The sequence below is a fragment of the Pinus tabuliformis genome, chromosome 2_2 (assembly GCF_031772625.1).
Source record: "Pinus tabuliformis cultivar Carrire ecotype Pingquan chromosome 2_2, CPIR1, whole genome shotgun sequence".
Classification (NCBI taxonomy): Eukaryota; Viridiplantae; Streptophyta; class Pinopsida; order Pinales; family Pinaceae; genus Pinus; species Pinus tabuliformis.
The window spans coordinates 692,443,449-692,456,698 of record NC_142300.1 but is presented as its reverse complement, the minus strand read 5'-3'; the positions used below and the strand labels follow the sequence as shown (position 1 = coordinate 692,456,698).

Below are 13,250 nucleotides of genomic sequence, written 5' to 3'. Positions count from 1 at the left end.
TTGAAAGAAGGAAAAATTGACCCCGCATTAACCTCTCCTTGAAGACATGCATTGGAATATTCAAAGGCTCACTGTTAGGTCCCACCCACATCGTGTAAGTTAGCTGCAAGATCTGCCCTTCTGCTAGATTATACTTGAATATGTGTAAATCACAACTAACAGGTGTACTCACCATTGACATTCATGAAGAGTAAGTCGCAATGTTTCAGAATATCCACTTGTAAGAGCGTTAGTCCCGATCAAGTATAATAAAATCCAGGGATTCAGAGTAAGGGATCAATAATTTTGTCGGCATGAGAGCCGACTTGAAATGATTGGAATGATTCTGTGCCACTAAATTTTCATACCCGACCAGTTCACAGCTAGAATTCAAGATCCATATGGAGGTGCTTTGCAGATGGACTGCTTGGGTATTATGCTAGTTGCTCGGCCCGGAGATTCACCTGCAGAGAAGAATATTGAAAATATAACGTCGAGTGTTTGAAGGGACTCTGAATAATTGCAGAGTAGATATGGAGAATGAATCTAGTCAGACTTCCGGTAGGACATAACATTGTCATTTCTTTTTATTGGCAACGATATCTTAGAGAAATGTGAGAGATTTAGTATACCAGTTCACTTTGTGATTGTTTGTTTCTGTATTTGAGCAATTGAAAAAGATTTGAGCCTTGTAATTGCAGAGGAATCACCAAGCAGCAGAAACGATGAAGAAGAGGAAGAGATATCTACGTGGGTAGCAGAGGGGGATCGGTTTAAAGCCATCGAGAATGAAGAAGAGCAAAGGCTTCTTCCTGTAAAAGAAGATTCAGCAGAGGACAAGGATGACCAGTCTCCGATCGAGGAGGTCGCTCTCACTGTTCCTACAACGGATGATCCAAGCCTTCCTGTCATGACTTTCAGGATGTGGGTTCTCGGAATCTTGTCATGCGTCGTGTTGTCGTTTCTAAATCAGTTTTTTTGGTATAGAACAGAGCCGCTCACAATTACTGCAATTTCTGCTCAGATTGCAGTCCTTCCTCTTGGCCAGCTAATGGCAGCAACAATTACTAGGAAAAAGTTCTTTGCAGGGAAGAGATGGGAGTTCTCGCTGAATCCAGGGCCCTTTAATATGAAAGAGCATGTTCTCATCACAATCTTCGCTAATTCAGGGGCCGGAAGTGTGTATGCCATTCACATTGTCAGTGCTGTCAAGATTTTCTACAAGAAGAAGCTGGACTTTTTCGTTGCTTTCCTCGTTGTCATGACAACCCAGGTTCATTTTTGACCATTGCTGCTCAAGTTTTGTTTAGAGGTCATTTAAACTCCCTGAGGTTTGTCATTTGCATTATCTATTACAATCTTGGATATGCAGATATTGGGGTTTGGATGGGCAGGGATCTTTAGAAAATATCTAGTGGAGCCAGCTGCGATGTGGTGGCCTGCAAACCTTGTTCAGGTTTCTCTGTTCAGGCATGGATTCTCATTTCATTATTAGATCAAATCCATACTTGTTAATGTGGTTTTTTTAATCAATTTGTGCAATTTCTCAGATATAAAGTTTCATAAACCGACTTAGTTTGAGCAGGCGTTGAATAGTTTGAGTTTGGTTCATTTTTTTCTGATTGCAGAGCACTTCATGAAGAGGAGGAGAGACCCAAGGGAGGTCTTACAAGAAACCAGTTTTTCATAATAGCCCTTACCTGTAGTTTCGCTTATTATGTACTCCCTGGTTATCTGTTTCCTATGGTGACATCCCTGTCATGGATCTGCTGGATCTTTCCCAAGTCCGTTCTGGCACAACAACTGGGTTCAGGACTATATGGCCTGGGCATCGGTTGCCTAGGGATAGATTGGTCGACCATTTCTTCTTACCTGGGAAGCCCTCTTGCCACTCCCTGGTTTGCAGTAGCCAATGTGGGAATTGGATTTGTGCTTGTAATGTATGTGATAACGCCAATAGCGTACTGGTTCAACTTATATGATGCAAAAACATTTCCAATATTTTCCGAGGACCTGTTTACCTCCAGTGGCGAAGAGTACAACATCTCCCTGATCATTAATTCAAACTTCCATCTCGACGTCAAGGCTTACGAGAAGTATGGACCAATACATCTTAGCACATTTTTTGCTATTACCTATGGTGTTGGGTTCGCTGCGTTAACTGCCACAGTGGTTCATGTCAGCCTGTTTCATGGAAAGTATGCTATCAGTCCCTGAATTCTTCAAAATTCCATGCTTGCAAAAGCAATCAAATGAAACTAATGGTTCATAATTTGATGCAGGGAAATTTGGCAACTTAGCCTGTCTGCTTTCAGAGATGGGAAAGTGGACGTGCACACCAGATTAATGAGGAAGTACAAGCAAGTGCCAGAGTCATGGTTTCAAGTGATTCTGATCATTAATGTAGCTTTAACGATTTTTACATGCGAGTATTACAACGATCAGCTTCAATTGCCCTGGTGGGGAGTATTACTGGCCTGTGCTATTGCTATATTCTTCACAGTACCTATTGGTATCATTACTGCAACTACTAATCAGGTATGTGAACAGTCTATGCTGCAAATAGGTCTTCTTGTTGCTTTTTAAGGTGCACTCAAAATGCCTTGTTTCTGAGTAGTCATATTGGAATTTGGCAAAGTTCCTCCATGAAGGAGAACTCTGTGTATAGAAGTGAGATTTTTTAACTAGTTTGCATAGGAAAGCTTTCTCAAAATAAAAATGGTTTAAGTGCTGAATTTAACTTTTCAGGAATATTTTGGAATCAGATAAACAAAAACTCTTGGAATCAGATAAACAAAAACTCTGCTCCAATCCATTAAATTTCAGAATATTTCCAAAATCTGCCTTCCTAATAAAAATAGCCTTTTAAATAGCTTTGTCCCTAGATTACAAAATATTTTCAAAATCTACCATCTAAATCATGCTTAGAAAGATCATGCTCAGTACTTATCTGAATATATCTTCAATCTCATCCTATACTAATTATTGGGTTGATTTGGCATGGTAGTCACCAGGTCTGAACATTATCACGGAGTACATCATAGGTTATATGTATCCAGGCAGACCAGTTGCAAATATTTGCTTCAAGGTGTATGGATATATCAGCATGAGCCAAGCCCTGACATTCTTGCAAGATTTTAAACTGGGTCATTATATGAAAGTCCCTCCTCGAGCAATGTTCCATGCGCAGGTATTGAACAGGCCAAATCCTCCATAGCCATTGCTTTCTTGAACCCCTCTGCAAAATTGAGATTTCCATTTGCATTCTACGGCTATTAATTCATCAATATAATCTTTGCTGCAGATGGTGGGCACAGTGGTTGCAGGAATTGTGTACTTAGTCACAGCTTGGTGGCTCATATATTCCATTCCCAATATCTGTGACACAGACCTATTATCCTCTGACAGCCCTTGGACTTGTCCAATGGATCACGTCTTCTACGACGCTTCTGTGATATGGGGATTAATTGGACCCAGAAGGATTTTTGGAAGTCTTGGTGAATATGAAGCAATCAACTGGTTTTTCTTAGCGGGAGCAATAGCTCCAGCCATAGTATGGATGTTACACAAGGCATACCCTGACAAAGAATGGATCAGACTGATAAATATGCCCGTTCTCATCGGGGCCACGGGGATGATGCCCCCTGCAACAGCGGTGAATTATACAAGCTGGGTACTCATGGGATTTATTTTCAACTTCGTAATCTACAGATACAAGAAAGACTGGTGGCAACGCCATAACTATGTGCTTTCAGGCGGATTGGATGCAGGGTTGGCATTCATGGCAGTTCTACTGTACCTGTGCTTGGAATTAGAAGATATTACATTGAATTGGTGGGGAGAAAAACTGGACGGATGCACCCTGGCATCGTGCCCCACTGCTAAAGGCATTATTGTGGAAGGTTGCCCTGTGTTTTCCTGAGAAACCCATGGGCCATGACAATCGCAGCTGTCATTCCCCCATGATTTCTTGTTCTCTTCGGGCCACGTAGTTGTATTCGAACACCTAGGTCTGTGATATTCACATCGCAGACCACACAACGGGACGGAGTCGGGAGGAGATCATTTTTTTCAATATAATTCATGTAAAAGTTTTTAATGCCAGTTTATTACACCAAAAGTTATTTGATTAATAATTATTTGTCTATATTTGTTTTAACTTTGTAGTTATTGAAAGTGAAGATGATCATATCGTTACATTAAAAAAGTTATGTTATTAAGGTAGCCAAATTTATTTGATTAAATTCATTTATTTATATTTATATTAATTTTAAATTTATTAAAGACAAAGACGACGATCTATTCAATTAAATTAAAGTCAATTAATTTCTTCTAACTTTATTAAAAATAATATATAAGCAAATTGTATTACAATAAAACAACATCACCAAATTGTATTACAATAAAGCAACAACTATTTGATTATTAGTTTAAGTTTATTTTAATTTTTAATTTTCTCTTTTAAAGAAGAATTATATATATATAAAAGAGTTGGTTTAAATTATATTATTATAAAATAAAAAAATATACATTTTAGTGAAAATGATTAAGCATTATTTATTTTTTATTCTTGACATAAATAGCAACACTAATATCATCCTAAATATAAAACCTAACTATTTGATATGTAATTACTAGAGAGTAAAATAAAGAAAACCAAAGACATAATTAAGCGAAGGAGGAGCGAGACGGGCTTTGTTGAAGGGAGGCCTCTTGAGCTTTGGACCTTATTGGTCTCTGCTCTTCATTATCATCTTCAATGATGATGGGGTGGGAACTAGTACCTTGGGATGTAGAGGAGTTTATGAGTTCCACCATTTCCTTTTCCCTATCTGAGCTTTCATCGTACACCTTGAATCTCACCCCAAAGGCTACTTTGCAAATGACAGGGAACTTAGCTTATAGCCTTCTGATTCTATATAGATATTACGGCTCATGAGCCTTCTAGTTTTCAATTGTTTTTTCCACCAATGTTTTATTCCACCTTCCACCTGATGCAGGAGCATTAGTCTGAACTCATGATGAAGAAGTGGAGTAGATCTTGACAATGTGGTGGACTAGCCACATGTTAAGCTAGCAAGTTGATATTGTTACTTTTGTTAGCATTCTAAATATTTAATGTAAGTGTAGGATTGCAAGTAAGTTTAATAGTCTAGGAATTAAGAGTTATTTCCATTGTAATAATTAGCTCACCATGGTTGTCTTTTCGACTTCCCTCATCTGAAGAGAAGAGGAAAAAAACTTTTGTTGAGGATTGTGAATAAAAGAGGCATCGAATGAGGAGGGAAGCCCTTCTCCTGCCTCAAAGTCTGTATGTTTGAAATGAATGAAAATAAAGTTGTGCAGTAGCATATTTGTTCATAAACCTATGTTTTTTGTTCTTTGGGTTCCACTCGAATTGTGTGTGTGCATTTTATTTACATTTCAGAATTCGTGTGACCATCTCTAAATTGTTATATTCTTGTTAACATTCGACTTTTGACCAATGGCCGTTTATGCGTGTTTCCATTTACTGTGACCTTTGAACATTTTTGCAGTGCCTCTGTTTTTGCACGCAAATTTTTTCCTTAGTTGAATTTGGGCCATCAATCTGAGTGAGGTGAATCCCTAATAAGGAGAGGTGGGAGGAGAACGTTCTTTGAGCTAGGGGACGCGCCAAGACCTTAGAGAGTCGAGTTGTAAAAGGTGAGCGCTTCACCTTCCCAAAAGTCCAAAAACATAGTTTTTTGAAGCGCTACAAAAATATTTCGTAGTGCCTAAAGGATTTTAAGAAAGCGCTATGAAAATATATCGTAGCGCCTACAACTAGAATTTTCTGCACTGCATTTTGAAGTCCAAATTTATTTTCGGTTCGATCATTTCCATCACCACCAATGGAACTCCATGGCATAAAAGACCTTAATGTCATGAAACATTAGATAATATGTTGATGGTGTGAATGTATATCGTTTATTTATTAATAGTGTACATCTACTTCATTTTATTGTCAACCAAAGTTTGTTAACCTACTAGGACTTTGTGCTATATGCATAAGTACTAAAGCTCCCACCAATTATCATGCCTACACATGAACTCTACTAGTGGTGGCAGTATAGACCTAGAGAGGTTAAATTACTCAAATAGGTGTGGCTATAAGTTTACCCAAGTACTAGAGTTCAAAACTTAAGAGCAATACCTAATTGAGACAAGGTTTCCCATCAAGGTCTAATTATGTAGCACTTTATGTAATTCTGCAATAGTTTGTTGATTTCACAACAGGAGCTTCCAGTTTTGTAACAATGGTGCAACCACCTCTACAAATAGAGTAATGAAAAGAACTTAGCCCAAAAAAACACAAATAAATAAATTCAATCATTAATTACATTAAAGCACACCACATAAATCACTTCGGCCGATCATAATCTACTGAACAATAATCAAACCCAATGTTGCAAGAAATAAACACATACAGATATAAAGAAATAACTAGAAATAAATATGTGCGCAGAGCCTCACCTCAAGTGGGCCCAACTTGGCAATCGAACCATGTCCAATGCTCGAATTACAATGACAAGCTCAACAGAAGAAAATGTGCATTCATGAGTAATATATTATCAAGCAAAATTATAACAAAGTCTCAGCAACAACATGTTTATCATGGATTTTTACACACATATTTATAAAGAATAGAGGAATCTATGTCCCAACAAATAATTAAACCCAAAGGCTACAAAATCAAAGTAATTCACCTCGACTAACAAAATAGGACCAAACATACTTGACATAGGTACATATTAAATCGAATGAGAGCCTATGTGATGTAACAATTGTTGCATGCCGAGGTATCTCGTCTGTTAAGTCATCAAACTACATAACACAAATAATCCCCTTCAGACTAGCAAGAGATAGAACAACCAACTGAACTTTTTGATTGGAGTATGAACAACAACTTGGAAAAGATGTCAACGCCCTCACATTAAAGCATGATTACGATGCTAACTTCCGAGGAAAGATGCTCATTGTTGTTCTTATCCTCTAGTTCCCTGTTGGTTCGAATATGCCTTTTGTCCCTGAATAATATGTGTTTGTTTGATTTTGGTTTATTTTTTATTGCTTGGTTCATTTTGGTTCATTCGAATCCAAGTTTCCTCAGGGATTGTGGTAAAGCCCGAGGAAACTTGGATTGGTTTTGTTGTGAGTCCTACATTCATGTTTGGAATATGGCACGGGGGTGATTGGCTGAAAGAAATATTTGGTTTATCCAATCTATGGCTAGGTGGTTTATGGAAGTCCCGAACTTGGTTGGCTTATGCATTCATTAATAAGAATTATTTCTCCTTGGTATTTCATGTGTAAATATACTGGTTCATATGTGATTCTTATGGTTGTAATATCCTTGTTATTTATGTTGGTTATAGGTTGGTTATGAGTATGTTTTATGATAGACTTGATGTATGGATCTCATCGTGTTTTGATTTGAAAATGAATTTAAAATTAATATATGAACTAATAGATGATAATGCAACTATTGTGATAGAGAAATAATGCTTATTTATGAATCTTAGATAAGTATGAGACCCCTATTCTCAGATCTGTTGTTATACCCTGTAGAGTACATATTTGTCACATGTTTGACAAAATGCTTATCATGGCTAGTAGGGGTCAGATCAAGTACTTGTACCAATGATTGCATCAGTAGCCTTATTCTATTGTTATTTGTCATTTCTGAAAGTTTCATGAAGTCTTGGGAAGTGGCCTAAGTCCTGGACCTGAAAAAGTGGCACAAAATCTGAGGTCGTTGGCTCAGAATTGACTAAAAAATTCCACAATCATTGGCATGCCTTGATGTGGGAGTGATTGGGAGGCCTTAGCCGCATGCATGGCTTGTCATGGGAGTGGCTGAGGGTCCAGATCAGTGAAATGTCAAGTTGTATCAGGGGTTGGTCACATGGAAAGGTTGGTTGGCTCCTTAAGGTTTTGTAGCATGTGTTGAAGGTCAAAATGGTTTTCCTTTGTCGATTCCACTTTCTTAACTATACATGGGGAGTTGAATCAAATCATAGTAGCCTCTCATCACATGTTTACCCCAATGGACCAGTAAGCTTGGGTAAATGTGGGAGGATGGTGATACAGAGTGGTATCAGAGCATGGTTCACCCCTTGGACTAGATAAGCAGTGTATGTTGGTCATACATACATATCGGTTGCATATGTGTTCCTTATTCTTGTAGTTTATGTGCTTGTTGTGTATGCATGGTGGTAGTCATGGTTGCATTATGTCGCCATGTGAAAGTTGATGGTGTTGTTGTTGGATGTGTTTGTCATGAGTATATGCCGGTTATGCATTTCTTATGAATGTTAGTGCTTATATGTTGTTATACATACATTGGCATGGTGATAGTTGTCGTGCATGAGGTCATGGTATGTGGTCGGTATGGTCATGCATTGATAAATGGATAATGGTTGAAATTATGCTTATGTATTGATATGATTATGATTATACATGTATTGTGCTAATCTAGTTGATTTTGCAGACGATATATCCTCCCCTGAACTATATTGAGGTATGTTGATTATGTTATGTTTTAGTTTAAGCTGACATGGTATACTTGCAGGAAGAAGATCAAAGATGACTAGTAATATGGTAGACTACAATTCACGAGGCTTTCCATGGATCAGATGAGTAGTGTGGTGGTGGGAACTCTTGTGATATAGTAGACACATTGAGAAGTTTAAAGGAAGAAATGAAGAAGTTGCAAAGAAGACAATGACAAAATCATGTAGGCACAGGAGAAAAATGCAAAAGTTAATGCAGTAATTCTTCAAAGTTTTTCAGAATTGTAGAGAGAGGGACCGCTTATAATTAGCCATGGGTAGGAGGACAAAACTAATGGGGTATGTGGAAGTAGGTCTCATCATGGGCCCCGGTCGAATAGGGATGCCACGATTTGAGATGGAAAGCTCTTGGATACTCCAAATAGGAGAGGTTATGCACATAGTTTCTATTCTAGTTGTGTTTTTGACAGACACTATGATCATCATCGTTATCATCCTTACAGGAGGAGTGATAGGGGATATTTTCTAGATGGGTTCAAGATAGAAAAGCCACCTACCTTTGATGGGTATTTGAAGAAGTCGGAAGATGTAAAAGCATGGCTACTTGGGATGAAGAAATTATTTGAGTTGCATGAATTCATAGAGAATATGAAGGCCATAATAGCTATTTTCAACCTCAAAGGGAAAGCAAACATCTGGTGGGCAGATGTGAAGTAGGTTAGAGACATCAAGAAAAAAGATTCGAGTTGTCATGAATTCAAGAGACTTTTCAAAAAGAAGTACTTGTCAGAGAGGTACTACGACAACAAAGGCAATGAATTCTATGAGCTAGATATGGGATCAATGATAGATGAGGAGTACATGACTAGGTTCCTAGAGTTATTGAGGTATGTACCATATCTTAAGGATGAGAAGGCGAAAGTTCATAGATTTTTCAATGGATTTCCAGTAGAATTTAGAGATAAGATTGACTATGATGAGCCTTAGTCACTTGAAGAAGTCATTGGGAAATTATAGCAATGTTATGAGCAATCATAGTGAAAGACAAAATCTCAGCAAGGTTAGAAAGGGAAAGGCAAAGCTAAAGGTAAATGCTAGTTGAAAATAACAAGGCCTCGGGATGCAGGTGAGAAATAAAATGTTGCACCTTACAAGAAGTTTAATGGGTCACAACATGGAGGGCAGCAAAATAAAAGTGATGGTACATGTTAGTTGTAGTGTTGGACATGTGGTAAGGAGCATCTTAAGAGGGATTTTCCATAGAATCAAGGTGGTAGGCCTCAAATTTACAGTGCACAAGAAACACAAACAATTGGGGAGGTTGGGCATAGCATTCCACGGATCTATGCATCACTGGATAACAAGAAGGTAGATCACCAGGAAATTGTTATCGAGATGGACGCTAAGCTTTGTGATCAAGTTGTTTCTATTTTGATTGACCCTAGATCTAATTATAGTTATGTTAGTCCTGAACTTGTGGATAAGTGTGTTTTGAATAATAAGTGCATGAAGAATCCTGGTTAGTGCAATTGGGTACAGGTACAAAGAAGAGAGTGTATCATTGGGTAAGAACTTGTGCATTCAAGTTGAATGGTATGCCTACCTCAAAGAATTTGAATGTATTGTCATTGGGATCATATAGTATGCTTTTGGGTATGGATTGGTTGTATCTTCATAGAACCAAAGTGGATTTTTATGACATGACCATTGAGTGTTTGGATGACAATGGAGAATAAAGGATCTTGCAGGGTAAGAAGAAGGAAACATCAGTTAGAATGGTGAAAGATATGTAGGTAAAGCACAGTCACAGAAAAGGGTGTGTGTTATTTGCAGTGCATATTTCTAGTGATAAAGGTAAGGATGTTGAGGATGTGGAGGTATTGAGCAGGTACATGATGTTGCAATAGTTTCAATATGTATTTCACGTAAGTATTCTAGAGTTGTTGCCTCACAGAGAAGTGAACTTTTCCATTGAGCTGGTACCAGGGGCATCACCAACATCAAAGGCACCATACAATATGAGTACTCCAACATTAGTAGATTTGAAGTTGTAGTTGAAGGAAATGCTTGACAAAGGATACATTAGCCCAAGTGTATCACCGTAGGGTGCACTGGTATTGTTTTGTTAAGAAGAAGGGTGGTACTCTCATATTATGCATCAATTATAGGCAGTTGAACAAGGTTACCATTAAGAACATGTATCTTGTTCCGAGCATTGATGACTTATTTGATTAGTTGAAGGAAGAAACAATGTTCTCAAGGATCGATGTGAGATCCGGATATCAATAGGTACACATCAAGGAAGAGGACATTTACAAGACATACTTCAAGACCAGGTATGGGCATTATGAGTTTGTTGTAGTTCCGTTTGGTTTGACTAATGCTCCAGCTATGTTTATGTGCTTAATGAATAGTTTATTGCATCCTTATCTGGACAAGTTTGTTATTGTATTCATTGATGACATCTTGATATATTCTAAAAATGAGGAAGAGCATGTCAAACACTAGCAACAATATTGAGATTGCTAAGAGAGCATCAGTTGTATGCCAAGCTTAGAAAATGCAGTTTCTTTTAGATAGAGGTACACTACTTGGGACATGTTGTTTCCAAGGAAGGCATAGCAGTAGATCCAGAGAAGATAAGGGCTATCATGGAGTGGGAAGCCCTAGAAGTGTGGATGAGGTAAGATCATTTATGGGGCTAGCGAGGTATTATAGGAGGTTCATCAGTAAATTATCTCGCATGCATATCCTATTACGTCACTGTAGAGGCAAGGTAATAAATTTGAATGGATAGAGGAATGTGCAACCAGTTTTGAGAAATTGAAGCAATTGTTGACAAATTCTCTAGTGTTAAAGATTGCATATCCAAACAAAGAGTTTGTGGTGTGTACAAACGCTTGCAAGAGAGGACTTGGTGGATTCCTGATGCAAGAAGGACAAGTAGTATGTTATGAGTCACAGAAACTAAATAAGCATGAGAAGAATTATCTGACACATGACCTTGAGTTGGCATTGATCATCCATGCATTGAAGATGTGGAAACACTATCTTCTTGGTAGGAGGTTTCTATTGATTAGCAATCACAGTGGATTGAGATACTTGTTTGACCAACTGAATATGAATTCCAAACAAGCTAGATTGTTGGCCACGATTAGTGAGTTTGAGTTTGAGATCAGGTACATCACGAATAAGGAGAACAAGGTTGTAGATGCTCCTAGCAGGAGAGTGTAGGTGAATCACATAGTAGATATGATTTCTTATGGGACATACTTATGGGATCGAATCTTACAGACATGTACATGTAGCTTATGCATAGGTTATAGAAGGGTATATGTGGTTAGAATGTGGACTATCATCTTACAACAAATGGTTTGCCCAGATTTAGGGACATGATATATGTGTCAAATGATTGTGAGCTCAAGAAGACTATCTTTCGATAATTCCATGCAAAATTGTATTCATGGCACCCAGATACCATAAGACATTGACAACAGTGAAGAAGTTTTATCATTGGTTGAATATGAAGGAGGAAGTGGCAGAGTTTGTGGCTAGATGTTTGGACTGTCAGTAGGTGAAAGAAGAATGTAAGCATCTAGGTGGACTACTATAGATTAATTTCATTCCAGAGTGGAAGTGGGAGGTCATTTCCATAGACTTCATCACAGGTTTCCCGAGGACATCTAGACAGCATGATTCCATCATGGTTGTGGTGGGCATGTTGACAAAGGTAGTCCACTTCATTCCAGTGAAATCTACATATTCATCTAGTGATGTGGCACATGTATTCATGAGAGATATAGTGAGGTTGCATGGTGTTCCAAGGGAGATTGTGTCAGACAGGGATGCTAAGTTCACTTCCAAGTTTTGGAAGGAGATGCTTTTAGGTTTGGGGATAGAGTTGGTATTCAATACACCTTATCATCCGCAAACAGATGGACAAATGGAGAGGGTCAGTAGAATATTGGAGAACATGTTGAGGATGTATGTGATGCATCAATAGAGGATATAGAAGGAGTACCTTCCATTAGTTGAGTTTTCTTATAACAATATGTATTAGGAGTCATTGAGGATGAGGCTATTCGAGGCATTGTATGGAAAGCGTTGTAATACTTCCATCACTTGGAGGGATCCATTGAATAGGGTATTGATAGGACGGGACATGTTAGCAGAGATGGAACAAGAAATGCATGTTATAAAGAAAAATATAAAGGCAGAACAAGACATTCAAAAAAATTATGCAGATCGAAAGAAAGTGTTAAACAAGTTTTAGGTTGGGGAACAAGTGTATTTGCACATCAATCCAAAGAAGTGATCCTTGAGGATTGGATCATATGCCAGGCTGGCACCTCGATTTTGTGTACCCTTCAAGATTCTTGAAAGGATTGGACCAATAGCCTATTGACTTGCACTGCCTCCGACAGTGAAATTCCATGATGTTTTCCATGTGTCATTGTTTGAGAAGTATGTTAAAGATGTTGATCATTCAATTGACTAGTATGTATTATAGGTGGACATAGATGGAGAATTCCAACCGGAACCTCAATCTATATTGTAAAGAAAGATGCTCATGCTCTCGAACCAAAAAATCGAGTAGGTTAAAGTGCAGTGGAAGCACTTTGGGCTCGATAAAACTACATGGGAGATGGCAGATCAGATGTGGGCTATGTATCCTTCTCTATTTGCTGGTTGAAATTTTTTTTTGGCATATGTTTAGGTGTGATGTTTTGGTATATG

At 38.1% G+C, this 13,250-nt stretch overlaps 1 protein-coding gene across 1 annotated transcript; it reads left to right on the top strand.

The window, feature by feature from the left end:
• Positions 1 to 749: 749 nt before the first annotated feature.
• Positions 750 to 4,072, top strand: LOC149194562 (oligopeptide transporter 7-like). Its single transcript, XM_089407702.1, has 6 exons — positions 750 to 1,252; positions 1,352 to 1,449; positions 1,608 to 2,177; positions 2,262 to 2,517; positions 2,987 to 3,169; positions 3,284 to 4,072. The coding sequence occupies exons 1-6, from the start codon at positions 890 to 892 to the stop codon at positions 3,899 to 3,901; spliced, it is 2,088 nt and encodes a 695-aa protein (XP_089263828.1). The 5' UTR covers positions 750 to 889; the 3' UTR covers positions 3,902 to 4,072.
• The last annotated feature ends 9,178 nt before the right edge of the window (positions 4,073 to 13,250 follow it).

Bases quoted from the DNA above. Each gene is read 5' to 3' on its own strand.
- LOC149194562 (XM_089407702.1), top strand. From the start codon at position 890: ATGACTTTCAGGATGTGGGTTCTCGGAATCTTGTCATGCGTCGTGTTG. The intron at 1,253-1,351 runs GTTCATTTTTGA...TTGGATATGCAG, and splicing joins TCGTTGTCATGACAACCCAG to ATATTGGGGTTTGGATGGGC. The intron at 1,450-1,607 runs GCATGGATTCTC...TTCTGATTGCAG, and splicing joins GTTCAGGTTTCTCTGTTCAG to AGCACTTCATGAAGAGGAGG.